This window comes from Ahaetulla prasina, chromosome 1, assembly GCF_028640845.1.
Source record: "Ahaetulla prasina isolate Xishuangbanna chromosome 1, ASM2864084v1, whole genome shotgun sequence".
Classification (NCBI taxonomy): Eukaryota; Metazoa; Chordata; class Lepidosauria; order Squamata; family Colubridae; genus Ahaetulla; species Ahaetulla prasina.
The window spans coordinates 13,761,684-13,779,713 of record NC_080539.1 but is presented as its reverse complement, the minus strand read 5'-3'; the positions used below and the strand labels follow the sequence as shown (position 1 = coordinate 13,779,713).

At 45.1% G+C, this 18,030-nt stretch overlaps 1 protein-coding gene across 1 annotated transcript in view; it reads right to left on the bottom strand.

The window, feature by feature from the left end:
- Positions 1-18,030, bottom strand: part of KSR1 (kinase suppressor of ras 1) — a 197,202-nt gene that overhangs the window by 30,191 nt on the left and 148,981 nt on the right. Inside the window, exons 7-12 of the mRNA XM_058164242.1 lie at positions 16,722-16,805; positions 12,049-12,110; positions 10,117-10,223; positions 9,171-9,339; positions 6,735-6,776; positions 2,918-2,972 (exon numbers count right to left, since the gene is read on the bottom strand). Coding sequence (XP_058020225.1) covers positions 2,918-2,972; positions 6,735-6,776; positions 9,171-9,339; positions 10,117-10,223; positions 12,049-12,110; positions 16,722-16,805 — 519 coding nt within the window. The remainder of the gene's footprint in view (positions 1-2,917; positions 2,973-6,734; positions 6,777-9,170; positions 9,340-10,116; positions 10,224-12,048; positions 12,111-16,721; positions 16,806-18,030) is intronic.

The window sequence follows — 18,030 nt, the reverse complement described above, 5'->3', positions numbered from 1 at the left end:
GGGTGGGCGTGGCCAAAACAATAAATAATAAAAATAATAGATAAGGTATACAAAACAATAAGAGATACCAAAAACCAACTTTCACACTTTACACACACAATACAACACAACTGACTCACACACAACGTAAAAGCTGTGGCGCAGTGTGGCTCAGGCTGTAAGAAGCCTGTTATTAACACAGCTGCCTAAAATTACTGCAGGTTCTAGTCCCACCAGGTCCAAGGTTGACTCAGCCTTCCATCCTTTATAAGGTAGGTAAAATGAGGACCCAGATTGTTGGGGGCAATAAGTTGACTTTGTAAATATACAAATAGAATGAGACTATTGCCTTACACACTGTAAGCCGCCCTGAGTCTTCGGAAAAGGGCGGGATATAAATGCAAATTAAAAAAAAAATTTGTAGCTCAGGGTTGAAGTGAGGGGTTCTGGGCGCTCTCTGAGCTTGACTGTTTTCTTGTATATGTTTCGTTGCCCAAACTAGGTAACGTTAAGAGTGCTAATAAGGGAACTTACCTCTGTGTCCCGTTCTTCAACTCCATCAGTCTCTAGGGGCACCTCAGCACTGCTGGAGAGAAGAAAAAGTAGAGAGAATGGGTGAACTGATCTTGCAAGTTAACCGCTTCCAGTCTAGACTGCAGGGAAGAGCATTGAAGGAAAGGTGGAATAAAGCGCATAACACAACAACACAGGATATGTAACACAATCTTGCAGCACAGGCATATGTTTGGTTTTTTTCTCTTGAGGGTGGGCCACTTTTCTCTTTCTTTCCTGCCCTCTCAGCAATTGTTACTAGGAAGAACCAATCATTCTGGCCGGAACATACTGCATGCAGAAATTAGGTTATAGTAAAGATATGACTTTTGATTAAATGGGGTTCCCCCACTATAAGCCATGACACCCTCTTTCCACAGGCTACCTTTCCTATCCAAGCAAGATAAGCTATTAAAGACATCTCACTAAAAGGATTTTGAGTAAGGTTGTCTCAGCACAGCTGGCTGTATCATCTGGCAAATCAGATACCCAGATCAAATATTTAAAAGAGACAAAAGAATGTTGTTGTTATATTTGCTGCTGACCACTAGGAGGCACCATACAACTGATTTTGTCCTTGCATTGGAATTTAAGAGCCCCCCCACTCTCTATATATAATGAATGAACATATACAGGTAGCTTTGGACCAGGGGTGAAATCTAAAAATTTTCCCTACCAGTTCTGTGGGCGTGGCTTAATTGGTGGGCGTGGCTTGGTGGTCAGATGACTGGGTGGGCGTGGCCAAAACAATAAATAATAAAAATAATAGATAAGGTATACAAAACAATAAGAGATACCAAAAACCAACTTTCACACTTTACACACACACAATACAACACAACTGACTCACACACAACGTAAAAGCTGTGGCCGCAGTGTGGCTCAGGCTGTAAGAAGCCTGTTATTAAAACACAGCTGCCTGCAATTACTGCAGGTTCTAGTCCCACCAGGTCCAAGGTTGACTCAGCCTTCCATCCTTTATAAGGTAGGTAAAATGAGGACCCAGATTGTTGGGGGGGCAATAAGTTGACTTTGTAAATATACAAATAGAATGAGACTATTGCCTTACACACTGTAAGCCGCCCTGAGTCTTCGGAGAAGGGCGGGATATAAATGTAAACAAAAAAAAAAAAAGCAGCTGCGCTTCACCCAAAATGGCCCCTGCAACAAGCAGGAACCTCACACTTTCACACTTTACACACATACAACACAACTGACTCACACACACGCGCACACACACACACACAATGCCACATACAGCTTTGTGAGATTTTGTGTGTTTGCGTAGTTAGAGTGAAACACTACAGAAACACACCAAATCTCAGAAAGCTGCACAAATATTTTATTTTATTATTTTTATTTATTTTTTTAGATAAGCGGTCTCCAACCTTAGTAACTTAGATTGTGGACTTCAACTCCCAGAGTTCCTCATTCAGCAAAGCAGGAAGTCAAAGCAGGCTGTAATCAGTAGCTGAAGAAAAACGCATGCTGTGCCCGAAAGGAGCAGTAATTATAGGTAAGTGAGGAGGGGGAATTGGCTGGGCATGGGTGGGGGCTCTTGTAAGTGGGGGCTGTTAAAAAGTGAGTTTAAAAGCCTGTGAGGATCAGGAAACTCCTCTGGGATCGCCAGAGGAGGCTTTTAAAACCTCGGGTTTTTTTCTTTTTTTTTTCCCCTTCGGCTAAAGAGGGTTTTTTTAAAAAAACTTTTAAAGGGTTTTGATGATCTCTGCTCAGCCCCGCGATCATCAGAGGGTTTTGTTTTTTTTACTTTTCAAGGCATGTTTCAGCTGAAGAAAAACTGCTTTAAAAAGTAAAAAAAAAAAAACTCTGCTGATGGTGCGGCTCAGCAGAGGCAGGGGAGGCGGGGCCAGGGATTTTTGCTACCGGTCCTCCAAACCAGCACTACCGGATCGCGCGAGCCAGTCCGAACCGGGAGCATTTCACCCCTGCTTTGGACCTTTGACAGTATTTGAATTTTGCAATTACACTCATAAGTCACTTTTTTCAGTGCTGTTGTAATTTGGAACGGCTGCTAAATGAATGGTTGTAAATCAAACACTACCTGTAAAAGGAAATGCTGGAGATAAATAAAAATGGGCCGCGGTGTGGCTCAGGCTGTAAGAAGCCTGTTATTAAAACACAGCTGCCTGCAATTACTGCAGGTTCTAGTCCCACCAGGTCCAAGGTTGACTCAGCCTTCCATCCTTTATAAGGTAGGTAAAATGAGGACCCAGATTGTTGGGGGGGCAATAAGTTGACTTTGTAAATATACAAATAGAATGAGACTATTGCCTTATACACTGTAAGCCGCCCTGAGTCTTCGGAGAAGGGCGGGATATAAATGTAAATAAAATAAAATAAATAAATAAATAAAAAAGAGACTTACTTAGTACTTTCTGTAGTTTCAGCAGGCTGCGTTATTTGTGGAGTACCAGGAATTTCTAAAAGAAAGAAGAATAAATGGGTGAAAAAAGTCTGATGTGCACAATTCTCAAGTTCTCACTCTTTTTAGTAAGTTCAGTAACATACATCAAAGAAATATTTGGCGGTAAAGGTAAAGGTTCCCCTCGCACATATGTGCTAGTCCAGTGATGGCTAACCTTTTTGCCATTGCGTGCCAAAAGCGGGGGGAGCATGGAGGGGTTGCGCTCACGCGTGCCCACACCCATAATTCAATGTGCCCCGTGCACCCATGTATGCGTGCGCAACCCCCTTACAAGGCCCCTGCTTTTGGCATGCAATGGTACGGTGATCCCGGTAGATCTGTTTTTTGCCCTCCCCAGGCTGCAAAGCCTTTCTAGGAGCTTGGGGAGGGCAAAAATGGCCTTCCCCACTCCCTGGAGGCCCTCTGGAGGCCGGAAAGAGCCTGTTTCCTGACTTCCGGTAGGCCTGGAAGGCCTGAAAATCAGCTGGCCAGCGTGCACATGCACAACGGAGCTGAGATAGGGCAACACTTGTGTGCCGACCAATATGGCTCTGCGTGCCACCTGTGGCACCCATGCCATAGGTTTGCCATCACAGTGCTAGTCGTTTCCAACTCTAGGGGGCGGTGCTCATCTCCGTTTCAAAGCCGTAGAGCCACTGCTGTCCGAAGACGTCTCCGTGGTCATGTGGCCGGCATGACTAAACGCCAAAGGTGCACGGAACGCTGTTACCTTCCCACTAAAGGTGGTCCCTATTTTTCTACTTGCATTTTTTATGTGCTTTCGAACTGCTAGGTTGGCAGAAGCTGGGACAAGTAATGAAAGTTCACCCCGTTACATGGCAGCACTAGGGATTCGAACTGCTGAGCTGCCGACCTTTCGATCGACAAGCTCAGCGTCTTAGCCACTGAGCCACCCTTAGCTGTAGCTAACTAAAAAATCGAAAAGGATAATCCACCACGTCACAGGGCAAAAGCCTGCTTGAAGCTGGACTAGTTTTAGTTGGGGGAATCAGACATCCTCTATAAATTCCTATCTAGAAGCAATGAAATATTTAATAAAGGCAAGTAGTTGCAGCTCAGGGTTGAGATGAGGGGTCCTTGGTGTTCTCTGAGCCCTACTGTTTTCAGGCCAATGATCAAGAAGTAAACAATACCTCAATCAAGGAACTGCCAAATAAGCCAACAGTAAACAGCCCAACCAAAGAACCACCAAGACCATTCCCATCAACAAGCCTGAGATGAGAACACACCCCATTCCGTCGTAGCACTGATGATGTTACCTAGCTGGGTAATGAAACGTCCACAAGAAAACAACCAAGCTCAGAGAGCACCAAGGATCCCTCGATGATGGATTTATTTTCACTCTGGAAGGCAGGACACTTCCAAAATGGGATTTCCTCTACTGCATCAAAACGATGACCTCAAGCTGAAAAACCATCCATCTTGATGAGTGTCATTCACAGGAGGTGACAGGCAGAGTCAAAAAAAAAGACAATATGACAGTGTCCTTGAGATGTAAACCCTGCATGATCAAAAGGTGGGAGGGGGGGGGTTGCATTATGACACCACATCGGTCGTCTTGTCTTTCTGATACAATCCCACGGCTTCAACTGTTATTGGCATTAGCTTTTTATCGGCACTGTTCTCTCCAAGCTTGTTTCAATTTAGTTTCTGAACATTTCATTACCAGACTAGGTAACATCATCAGCAGGATTTTTTTGTCCTGTTCTCCTTAGTTTATAAACGCTTACTTTCATGTATATGTACCATATTTTTCAGAGTATTAGATGCACCTTTTTCCCCCCCACCTAAAAAAGAGGGTGAAAATCTGGGTGCATCTTATACTCCAAATGTAGCCCCACCCAGCTTCTCAAATGAAGGTTTCAGAGGCTGAAAAAAACATCAGAAAGGAAGCTTCATAAAAGAAGCCCCCCAAAAGAGTTTCAGAGCAGGGGTGAAATGCTCCCGGTTCGGACTGGCTCGCCCGATCCGGTAGCGATGGTGGCGGGTGGTTCGGAGAACCGGTAGCAAAATTCCCTGCCCCCCCATGCCCACCTAAGCCATGTGATCATCAGAGGTTGGGTTTTTTTTACTTTTAAAAGCATTTTTTCTTCCGCCGAAAAAATGCTTTTAAAAGTTAAAAAAAAAAGCCTCTGATGATCACACGGCTCAGCTGGGATTGTCAAGCCTTTTAAAAGCATTTTTTTTACAATCCCTTCGGCCGAAGAGGTTGTAAAAAATGCTTTTAAAAGGCTTGACGATCCCAGCTGAGTTGCCTGATCATCAGAGCCTTTTAAAAGCATTTTTTACAACCTCTTTGGCCCACCCAGTCATATTATCCCCCCACCAAGCCACGCCCACAGAACCGGTAGTAACAAATTTTACATTTCACTATTGCTTCAGAGGCTTTTTTTTCTGAAGCTGTTTTGGAGGCTTTCAGAGATGGAAAAAAGTTTTTTCTGAAACAGAGTTTCAGAAGTTTCAGAGGCAGAAAAAAAAGCAAGGCCCAGAGTTCACAACCAAGGAACCTGTTGCTAAAATTTACCTCTGGAACAGCTGATTGGGGGTATTCCCAGAGGCCACCTGCCAATCAGCTTTTTTCTTATTTTCCTCCCCAAAAACTAAGGTGCGTCTTATACTCCAGTGCACCTTATGGTCCAAAAAATACGGTATCTATGTGCCACTAAAACTCTCATCCCTGTAACCTTTAATTGGGAGAAACAGCGCAACTATTTTTGAACCAAGGTTACCTTAAACAGGTCAACTTACAGAACACGGGACCAAAATGTGGGTCTTATGGACTCCCATTGAACTGAAATTTGGCAGATTTTATAAAACACTTCATGACCATAAAATGGTTTATGACATAGTGCAAAATCACCTTTCCCGTGATGTTGATGCTCCTACATGGGCTATTTCTAAGGCAGGGACATCTCTGAATGTACCTCAACTTTTCCAGTGAAGGCAGCGTATTAGAAGCTCTGCCCCCGTGGAAGACCTTTGAGGAATGTGGTACGGAAACCTCTCTCTCATAGGTCACAGGCAGGGGTGGGCTTCTGGGGGTTCGGGCGATCTTCTAGCCAAGGATTGCTGGGGTTCGGCGAACCCGCAAATGCCACCCCTGGCTGGCCCCACCCGCCCCTCCCTGGAGTCTCCACATGGCCCGTTCATCATTCCAGGTAAGTGCAGGGGCTGCACAGAGGGTCTGGGATGGCAAAAAACAGGCCTATGGAGGTTCCGGAAGTCCGAAAACAGGCTTGTTTCCGGCCTCCAGAGGGCCTCCGGATCCTGAGGGAAGCTGTTTTTGCCCTCCCGGAGCCTCGAGGAAAGCCTCCAGAGCCTGGGCCCACCCGCCGTGGTGCAGGCGGCCGACTAGGCCACGCCCACTATGGCCACGCCCATCCAGTAATGGGGCAGCGTACCCGTTGCTAAAGGATCTGAAGCCCACCCCCTGATCACAGGTTGTCTTAATTGTTCATAAAAGGGGAAATATATTGAATTGATTTGTGCAGAGAAAAGTCAAAGATCATGTTTTATTATGTCGCAGTAAGAGATACCTATAAAACTTTTGATATAAAAGAACAGGGATTGGAACAAATGACATCACAAGAAAAACAAATGGTGTGTTTTCAGTAAGCAGGCGTGCCGTGTGAGTGCAGCATGGAGAAGAAAAATCGGTCTCTCTCTTTCCCTCTGTGCTTACAAAAATAAAAATAAATAAAAATTGCAGGAAAACCAAGTGATGTTTGAGCAGCTACATGTTAGAAGATAAACTTACCTGGAAAGATAAACTGTTGTCTATGCTGAATGTAGTGAGCAGCTGTTTAGTTTGGTTTGGTTTAGACAGAAAAGGAGAAGAAAGGGGAAGAGAAAAAGACAAAATAAAAGATCACAGTAGTTAAAAAGTTAGCACATGAGGCAATTAGTCTGTTTGTGTGTGTGTGTGTGTGTGTGTAGTAAATTAATCCCAGTTCAGAGTTAGTAAACTGTAAAAAAGCAACCAGCGAGAATGCTTCTGAGTGCAGGCAGTTAGAGAAGCATGCAGCCAGTTGGAAAATGCTTTTTATTTTATTTTATTTATGTATTATTTTATTTACTTTTATTGTTATTTTTTTATTACTTAGAAGAGACAGAAAAATAATCCTGTCTCTGGCGGAGAAAGAAGCCTAGGGGGAATTGCTTCAATTCAGAAACCGAGTTCCTTTTCCCTCCTTTTGATGCTGCTTGGAGGAAGTCCTCGATTTACAACTATTTGGTTAGTGACCATTTGAAGCTTTTTTTTTTTTTACATTTATATCCCGCCCTTCTCCGAAGACTCAGGGCGGCTTACAGTGTGTAAGGCAATAGTCTCATTCTATTTGTATATTTTACAAAGTCAACTTATTGCCCCCCCAACAATCTGGGTCCTCATTTTACCTACCTTATAAAGGATGGAAGGCTGAGTCAACCTTGGACCTGGTGGGACTAGAACCTGCAGTAATTGCAGGCTGCTGTGTTCTAATAACAGGCTCCTTACAGCCTGAGCTATTCCGGCCCTCTTGAAGCTTTTTACAATGGCAGTAAAAAAGGTGACTTACAACTGGGACTTGTACTTACAACCATTGCAGCAACTTCATGGTCACATAAGCAAAATTCAGATAATTAACAACTGGCTCATATTTATGACGGTTTCTGACCTTCCACGCGGAAGCCGGATTCACTTAGCAACCGTGCTACTAACTTAACAATGGCAATGAATCACTTAACAACCGTGGCAAGAAAAGTCGTAAAATGGAGCAAAATTCACTTAATTGTCTTGTTTAGCCACAGAAACTTTGGGCTCAGTTGTGGTCATCATTCGAGGACCACCTGTAATGTTTGCTTTTTCCAGACAGAGAACGACATGAGTACGTTTTAGCAAATACACAGATTCCCAGAGAATATATGGATAAAGAAATGTGTTACAGCAAAAAGTCTGATGAACAGATACCTGCCAAGGATATATGAACACTATTCTAGTCCACAAGTGTTTCAGCCTACGAATATTTTGAAATTGCCCGACTTCTCTGGGGAGGGGAACAGAGCAACCTTGAACTTTAAGTGATCTGCTACAGGCTCACTACAAAAATGCAGGCAAACAAAGAAGTAGGTTTGTGGTGAGATTTCTAATTGCAGACATTAAGTATCACAACGCTAAGTTGTTTTTGTTTTGACGATGCTAGGCAGTCTTGGAACAAGTTAGAGGAGGATCATTTATTTACGGGACCGCCTGCTGCCACCAATAGCCTCCCAGCGACCTGTGCGCTCCCATAGGGAGGGCCTCCTCAGGGTACCGTCAGTCAAACAATGTCGACCGGCAACGCCCAGGGGGAGGGCCTTCTCCGTGGGGGCTCCTGCCCTCTGGAATGAGCTGCCTCCTGGGATACGCCAACTCCCCGACCTCCGGACCTTCTGATGCGAGCTGAAGACCTTCTTGTTTCATCGCGCAGGGCTGGCCTAATGTATTTTAAATGTAGGTTTTATTATGGTTTTATTGTTGTTTTAATTGTTGCGGCCTAATTTGAATTTAGATTTTAAAATGCTTTTAATTTTTGTAACTCTATTTTTATTTGGCTGTAAACCGCTCTGAGTCCTTCGGGAGAAGGGCGGTATATAAATTGAATAAATAAATAAATTTATTTCAGGGGCGAAATCCAGCAGGTTCTAACAGGTTCTGCAGAAGCGGTAGCAGAAATTTTGAGCAGTTCGGAGAACCGGCAAATATTACCTCTGGCTGGGCCCAGAGTGGGGTGGTAATGGAGATTTTGCAATATCCTTTCCCCAGGAGTGGGGAAGGAATGGGGATTTTGTAGTGTTCTTTCCCTGCAACGCCCAACAAGCCATACCATGCCCATCAGGCCACGCCCACAGAACCGGTAGTAAAAAAATTTGGATTTCACCACTATCATCAAAATTGCTTTGGGTAGTGAGATGGGCAGCACATAAATTTAATAAATAGATGTGGGTTGGGCGGCTTTCTTGTTTTCATGTGAACATCACCCAGACAGCTCTTGTTAGTGGGTAACTGATAAATTAAAACAAGATGCCATGGCAAAGAAAAGCAAAAACAGGTTGCATCTTAACTTTACTGAGTTGATTTTTTTACATTTTTATTTCTTTGGCTGGGCAGACGACGCAGAAGGTAGTCTTTGGCAAACCTGGGTTGTTGTTTTTTGCTCTTCTGAAAACAACTTACCTGGGAAGTTGAACCGGCTGTCCCGCTGGCCCATAGGTGATGGATTTGGGGGAGGCGTCGCGCTGGGGGGGTTGGAAGACTGGAAGGGGGCTGGAGAAGATGGTGTGGAAGAGGTGGTAGAAGATGGGTTGCTACTGGAGTCGAGGTGATTGATTGCTGTGGGATGGTCCTGTGAGAGATCAAAGCAACACTGAAATCTTGGAAATGAGTGATTTTTGGGATGAGACAAAACACCATTCTTGGCTTTCCTTCCTTAGCCAGAAAGCTTTGTTTTAAGACTCTGAGTTCAAGCCGTAACTGTTTATGTCTGGCCAACCTCTCAAGCCAGGATGGTCAATTCATAAGTCACTTGCAGCCGTTTTAATCCCAAGATGGCTTTCCCTCTAGATCACAATGCTGCTAAAATCTGGCATCTAGATACAGGTACTTCTAAGCTTCCAACCATTCATTTAGCGACGGTTTGAAATTACAACGTCACTGATGAAAGCGGCTTGCAACCGATCCTGACAAGTGTTGCAGCATCCCCATGGTCACGTGTTCAAAAATTTGGGCGCTTGGCAACTGGCATGTATTTGCAATGGTTACAGCAGTTTGGAATCACGTGTTTGTCTGCAATCTTCCTAGCCAGCTTCTGACAAGCAAACTCAATGGGGATTAGTTTAATGAGCATGTGATTCACTTAACAAAGGCGGAGGTTTGCTTATCAACCTTGGCAAAAATGTCATAAAATTGAGTGTGACTTACTTAACTACCTTGCTTAGCAACAGAGGTTCTGATTCCAATTGTGGTCGTAAGACGAGGACTACCTATATTGGCTTCCAGTAGCACAGGTTTCATTAAAATGTGTTTGCTAAACACTGTGCTGGAATCCAACTGCAGGTGGTTTTAACTCTGGCCTCAACCCACATGGCTCTGTGCATGGTCTTTGTAAAAGTCAATACTATACCTTTTTAGCTTGGGCTTTTGGAAGAGTCCCAAACTGTGGTTCTGAAGGCCGGTCAACCGGATTATTGATATCGGAAGGGACACTCTCTGTTCTCCTTAACCGTGGTACTATTGAAGCAGAGAGAAGACAAAATCAGCATTTTACTCAGCCTTCTTAAAACTACAACAGCCACACTGAATTCAGGATTCAGAATAGCAGAGTTGGAAGGGACCTTGGAGATCTTCTAATCCAGGAGTCTCCAAACTTGGCAACTTTAAGACTTGTGGACTTCAACTCCCAGAATTCAAAGCTGGCTGAGGAATTCTGGGAGTTGGAAGTCCACAAGTCTTAAAGGGACCAAGGTTGGAGACCCCTGTTCTAGTCCAACCCTCTGCTCAAGGAGACCCTGTATCAGTGATGGCTAACCTTTTTGCTGTCACGTGCCAAAAGCGGGGGGAGGGGGATCGTGGGGTGTGTGTGTGTCAAACGTGCTCATGCCCACACCCATAATTCAATGCCGCCTGGATGCGTGCATGACCCCACCCCCCTGCGCCCCGTTTTGGGCCTAGCAGGCCTCCCTGAACCCTCCAGAGGCCAGAAACAGCCCATTTCCTGACTTCCAGTGGGCCAGGAAGGCCCGTTTTTCACCCTCCTCAGGTTCCAGAGGCTTTCTGGAAACCTGGGGAAGGCGGAAACTGCCTCCCCCATCCACCCTCTGGAGGCCCTCTGGAGCCTAGAAAGGCCCTCCACGCGAGGCCTGTACTTACCTGGCATCCAAAATGGGCCCCGTGGAGACTCCTGGGAAGGGAGGGGCAGTGTGGGAGGGGCCATCTGAAAATTAGCCGTTCAGCGCGCACATGAGCGCTGGACCTGAACTAGGGCAACGGCTCATGTGCCTGCAGATATGACTCTGTGTGCCACCTGTGGCACGCGTGCCATAAGTTTGCCATCACGGCCCTATATCATTCTGGATATAAGGCTGCCGGTCTCTTCAGTGATGGAGCACCTACAACTTCTGAAGGCAAACCATCCCAGTGGTTAATTGTGTAGCCAACTAGCCAGAGATAGACAGGAGTAATATGTTATGTCAAAGGCTCTCATTTAGTCGGAATAACAGAGTTGGAAGGAACTTTGGAGGTCTTCTAGTCCAGGGGTCTCCAACCTTGGCAATTTTAAGACATGTGGACCTTCAACTCTGGGAGTTGAAGTCCACAAGTCTTAAAGTTGCCAAGGTTGGAGACCCCTGTTCTAGTCCAGTCCCCTGCTCAAGCAGGAAACCCTATACCATTTCAGACAAATCATTGTCCAATTTCTTTTTAAAAGCTTCCAGTGATGGAGCACCCAAAACTTCTGGAGGCAAGTCATTCCAATGATTAATTGCCTTCACTTGTCAGGAAATTTCTCCTTAATTCCAGGTTGTTTCTCTCCTTCATTAGTTTCCATCCATTGCTTTTTGTCCTGCCTTTTGGTGCTTTAGAAAATAGGTTGATCCCCCTCTTCTTTGTGGCAGCCCCTCAAATATTGGAACACTGCATTCATGTTAGTGGTGGGTTGCCCCTGGTTTGGACCAGTTCACAAGAACCGGTAATAAAACCAGCGGGAGGTTCCCCGCACCAACTGGACGTCATTTGGAAGCTTCTGCGCATGCGCAGAAGCTCCCGTTGCAAACCAGTAATAAAGGTAAGTAGAACCCACCCCTGATTCATGTCTCCCCTGGTTCCTTCTTTTCACTAGACTGGACAAACCCAATTCCCGCAACCATTTTTCATGTTTTAGCCTCCAGCCCCCTAATCATCTCTGTTGCTCTTTTCTGCGCTCTTTCCAGAGTCTCTACATCTTTTTTTTATAATATGGTGACCCAAACTGGATATAACTGAACATAAAAACTGAACGTAAGCAGCAAGTAATCTGGTAAGAGGAAGAAAAGTTTAAAAAGAATATAAAGGCACTTACTAGGTAAGAAAGATATTCTACAGGGTGGAGCTTCTTTGGTGCATTTGTTATGACATTTTAATCTGCAAAAGGGAAAAGATATATTAGGCAATTGAAAATATTCCCACTGCTTTTCTCAGGAGAAAGCAGGAGGCATCGATCAGAGTGTGACGTTGGGATTGGAAAGACCAAATTCAGCCACAGAACGTGGCTACGAAGCTTTATGGGTGTCCAAGGTCCTGCAGCTGTGTTAGATTGAAATTCCCATTAACTACAACTAGCATTATCACAGATCATCCAATGACCCTGGCATTAAATGGAAATCGGAATATGTCTTTTTGCGAACATAAGACAGCATCCTAATCGTTACATCATGCTGGAGGGTTTGGGTTTTTTGAAGCCAGGGAAAATATAGCATCATATAATCTAATTCAGTGTTTTTCAAACTCAGTCAGCCTCATGCTGGCTGGAGAATTCTGGAAGTTGAAATCCATACATCGTACTGTAAACCTTGTTGCTTGTGTCCTTACGATTTATATTGATATTGTTTCCAGATTGCTTATTTGTACCCTATGACTAGCATTAAGTGTTGTACCTTATGATTCTTGATGAACGTATCTTTTCTTTTATGTACACTGAGAGCATATGCACCAAGACAAATTCTTTGTGTGTCCAATCACACTTGGCCAATAAAAAATTCTATCCTATTCTAAATAGCAATAGCACTTAGACTTATATATTACTTCATAGTGCTTTTCAGCCCTCTCTAAGCAATTTTACAGAATTAGCCTATTGCCCCCAAAAATCTGGGTCCTCCTTTTACCCACCTCTGAAAGATGGAAGGCTGAGTCAACCTTGAGCCGGTGAGATTTGAACTGCCAAACTGCAGCTAGCAGTCAGCTGAGGTAGCCTGCAGTAATGCACTCTAACCACTAGGCCACCTCGGCTCAGCATCTAAAGATGCTGAGGTTGAGAAACCCTGATCTAACTTATGTTCTAATTTTAAATGCTCTAGAGCAGGGGTCTCCAACCTTGGCAACTTTAAGACTTGTGGACTTCAACTCCCCGGAACTCTGGGAGTTGAAGTCCACAAATCTTAAAGTTGCCAAGGTTGGAGACCCCTGCTCTAGAGTTCTACTTCAACAATTCTGATTTACCTTCTTAACCTCACTTACAGTCTCTCCAGTATAACTCATCCAAGTCAATTTCTCAATAAAGCATCAAGCCTGTGAAGGGCAACTCACATGCATCGACTAAACCAGGGCCCCCCAACCTGTCGTGTCCCACTCCTCCGCTGACGGCCGGGTCAGGGAAATCCGAATCAGGCTTGCCTCTGCAGCTCTGCCCAAAGTCCTAGCAAAGTCCTCAGAGCAGGCAGGAGACCAGTAAGTGACTTCAGCAAGATAAGTTCGACTTTGCCTGACTCAGAGACTGCCAGAAAGCAGATCCTTTATATAGGCCATGGGGTGTGGCTCCATGACTCAGCACTCATTAAGGCCTGCCCCTCCCTTCCTTCTGTTGCCTCCGCCTATCCAATCTTCTGATGCGAGGGTCACTCCAATCAGCTGTTGGAAGTAAACTTTCCTCAGGCTCACATGCTGTGGAGGAGGGGGAGGGGTCTAGCTGCTCCGTTTGCCTGGGCATGGAGCCAGGGCTGGGGCCGGGGGATGCTCCCTCCTCTGCAGGCTGCTTGGGCATGGAGCCAGGGCTGGGACCGGGAGGTGCCCCCTCCTCTGCAGCTTGTCTGGGCATGGAGCCAGGACTGGGGCCGGGAGGCATACATTCCTCCGTGTTCGGGAGCAGATAAGCAGACCCTGGTTGCGGTGAGAGCGGACAAGACACAACACAACCTGTGGGCTGCAGCCGCTACAGAGCTGCGGTCTATTCACAATGGGCTCACCACCCCACTCATGCAAGCGTTGCAGGCACTCTCTATCCCACTCGTGCGAGCGTCACAGGCATTTGCGTGACTGTCGCAGGTGCTATCAGCCCCATTCGCGTGAGCACCAGTTACACACATGCACATACGCACACTGTGCCTGCCCCTCCCACAAAACCATCCCCTCTTTTCCGTCCCTAGACTCTGGGCTGCCAACCCAAAAAGGCTGGGAAACTCTGAACGAGACAGTGTTTCTCAACCATGGCCACATGAAGACATGTGGACTTCAACTCCCAGAATTCTCCAGCCAGCAATGGGGAATTCTGGGAATTGAAGTCCACACATTTCAGTTGCTAAGATTGAGAAACACTGTTTTAGAGAATCCAAATTTTAATTCCATATTGGAAAGTGTTGTATGGCTAATTGTTGATTTGCCATTTTTCTTTTTTTCCCCTGGACTAGATTGTTGAGAGTACTAAAGTCTTGGCACTTCTAAATTTTTCAAAGACCAGGATGATACAATTTTACAGTATCATTTATTTTCATATGTGGTGAATACTTGTGAGCGGAGTTCACTTCGCTTACAACCATTCACTTAGCGACCGTTTGAAGTGACAGCAGCACTGGAAAAAGTGACTTGCAACTGGTCCTTGCACTTACAACGGTTGCAACATCCCCACAGTCATTTTTTTTTTTTTTACATTTATATCCCGCCCTTCTCCGAAGACTCAGGGAGGCTTACAGTGTGTAAGGCAATAGTCTCATTCTATTTGTATATTTACAAAGTCAACTTATTGCCCCCCCAACAATCTGGGTCCTCATTTTACCTACCGTATAAAGGATGGAAGGCTGAGTCAACCTTGGGCCTGGTGGGACTAGAACCTGCAGTAATTGCAGGCAGCTGTGTTTTAATAACAGGCTTCTTACAGCCTGAGCCACACCGTGGCCCTGTCATGCAATCAGAATTTGGACACTTGGTAATTGGCATGCAGTTATGATGTTTGCAGTAACCTGGGGTCATGTGAATGCTATTTGCGACTTTTCCAGCTGGCTTCAGATAAGGAAAGTCAATGAGGGAAGCCCTAACAACCATCTTATTAACAACTGCAAGTGATTTGCTTAACAACCATGACAAAAAATGTCATAAAATTGGATGTGACTCCCTTAACAACTGCCTTGCTTAACATCAGAAATTATAGTCTCAATTGCTAGCCGTAACTACAGGTTCACCCGAACCAGTCCGAACCGGCTGAATCCCACCCCTGCTATATTCCCATTTTGCAATGTCTCTTTTACTTCCCTTGACCGCTCGGGGAAAGTTAGATAAAGGTAAACATTCCCCTCGCACATATGTGCTAGTCGTTCCCGACTCTAGGGGGCGGTGCTCATCTCTGTTTCAAAGCCGAAGAGCCAGCACTGTCCAAAAAATGTCTCCGTGGTCATGTGGCCGGCATGACTCAACGCCAAAGGCGCACGGAACGCTGTTCCCTTCCCACCAAAGGTGGTCCCTATTTTTCTACTTGCATTTTTTACATGCTTTCGAACTGCTAGGTTGGCAGAAGCTGGGACAAGTCACGGGAGCTCACCCCATTATGTGGCACTAGGGATTCAAACTGCTGAACTGCCGACCTTTCAATCGACAAGCTCAGCGTCTTAGCCACTGAGCCACCGTGGGGAAAGTTCCACAGGGTATTTTCAGCATCTCTTGCTTCTAACCGTTATTCTCATCCAATGATCTTATTCCCTGTTTGACCATTTTCTTTTAAGTTACTCGACAGGCACTTTCCATAGCAGAGACTGAATCTGAACTGATTAAACACTGTAGTCATACCGTGATTCATTCACTGTTGACTCTTTTCTGGCAAGAAAGACAAACATTATAATTACAGACTCCAGTCCTTTGCTCTTTCTATTCAAGGCAAAAAAAAAAAAGGGCTCTCCCTTAGCAAAATATAAACCTTTGACTAAAGAAGAAAAAAAATTGTTTGGGATTCTCCCCCAAACTCCCATTATCCTATACACTCAACAAGTGAGTGATCTTAGGAACCCGGCTGCTTTCTATTTTTCTTAGGATCTCTGCTTACTCAGCCGGAAGTAGTCATGTAATCAGTCACTGGGCAATCGGCAGTTTTTACACAGCAATCCTTGCAATCAGCAGTTCTTCAGGGAATGAGTTTTTCTACTGTGGAGCTGAGTGTGCAATCTTGTTCTGTTCTGTCCTGTCCTGTCCTGTCCTGTCCTGTCCTCTTCCCTTCCAACCCTCTCCTGTCCTCTCCTGTCCTCTCCTGTCCTCTCCTGTCCTCTCCTCTCCTCTCCTCCCCACCCCACCCCACCCCACCCCACCCCACCCCACCCCATCTATTCTATTCTATTCTATTCTATTCTATTCTATTCTATTCTATTCTATTCTATTCTATTCTATTCTATTCTATTCTATTCTATTCTATTCTATTCTATTCATTTCCCTTCTTCCTTTTCTGTTGAATTCCCCAGGTGAATCCCTGCTAGGGTTCTTTGTTTGCTTGTTGTATTTTTATAGACTATAACCAGAGATGGCATTCAGCCGGTTCGGACCGATTCGCCCGAATCAGTAGTGGAAATTACGGGTGGGCCTTCCCACACGCCCCTGTGCTATGTCATCCTATTTAGGCGTGTTTTTGAGGCCGGGCGCATGCACAGAAGACACACGGACGAGCAAAGCTGAGCACATGTACGGAAGGCGAACCGGACGCACACACGCACAGCAAACATAATGTGAAACCCCCTATCGACTATCATTTTCAACACAAGGGAAACACCGTTATCACTGGCTTACCTGCAGTGTTTACATTTTACTCCAAACATCATGCTTTTCTGACACACTTGGCACACCTGGGAGAGCCAGGATTTTGTAGAAAACCTGAATGAGAGGAAACAGAACACAGCTGTAAAAGAAGACACTGAATTAAGGAAAGCAGGTTGAGAAACACCGTTGGCGAAGCCTGCTAAGTTTTCTCCAGTATTGTTTTTCAGGTTGTTGCTGGAGAGAGAAAGAGAGGCTTAACAAAAGAATCCATTAAGAAAGGAAAAAGTAACTGTGAAATGCCTTAAAATCCAAATCTCAAAACACAAAACAAAGCAAAACAACCCAGAGCAGAATCCTTTACTATTTCAAAGCCCATGAATCTGAGTATTGAATTTTGGTAGAAAGCATCCAAAACTTTGCTTAGCACAGGAGCTGTTGACTGTCTTGTACTTTGGACTGCAGATAGTCCTGGACTTACAATAGTTCATTTAGCGTCCATGTGAAGTTACTGTGACACTGAAAAAAGTGACTGACAACCAATATTTGCACTTTTGACCACTGAAGCATCCTCACAGTCTCTTGGTCAAAACTTGGGTGCTTGGCAACCAGCCATTCGCTTAACAACCATGACCAAAATAAGTCATAAAATTGAGTACCATTCCCTTAGCAATCGCTGTACTTAGCGAAGGAAATGCCATTCCATGTTGTGGTTGTAAGTTGAGGACTACCTGTATAACTCTTAGAATTCCAGACAATTGCCCGTACCAGCTTGGGTAAATGAGGTTTGAAATATAACTCAAATCTGGACTGATTAATTCTACTTTTTTCCCGTCATCGCCCCCATAGCCAAATGAACAACGGAGGTGGGAAAATTAATGCCACCTAAGACAATGGTGCTTATACAGGTAGGTTTTCTTAGGGGGCTCTTGTCACTTCAAACTTGTCTTCCCACCACCACCACATTATGCAACTAAACTGGGAAATTATTCCAGCCCCACTCAGATCAGCCAAGGGCTTGCAACCTTTGACAGAAGCTGATTGGTACTTGCATGAAGGTTAGTATGAGACTGTCTGAAGGTTGAATCATTGCAACTTAGACTTTCTTTACGGTTAGTTTGAGAGGTACCCAGGCACCTTCCTTGGTCAGAGCAAGGCAGTTAGGCAGAGAGTGGTTGGAATGTGCCAACTCCTGCCACACAGTTGGTTCTCTGCCCGGTTGCTGGGTAGGCATGGCCATGGGGACGTGGCCTACTCAGCCTCCTGCACCGCAGTGGGGGTGGGGTTCGCCCTCCCCAGGCTCCGGAGGCTTTCTTCAAGCCTCCAGGGCGGTGAAAATGGA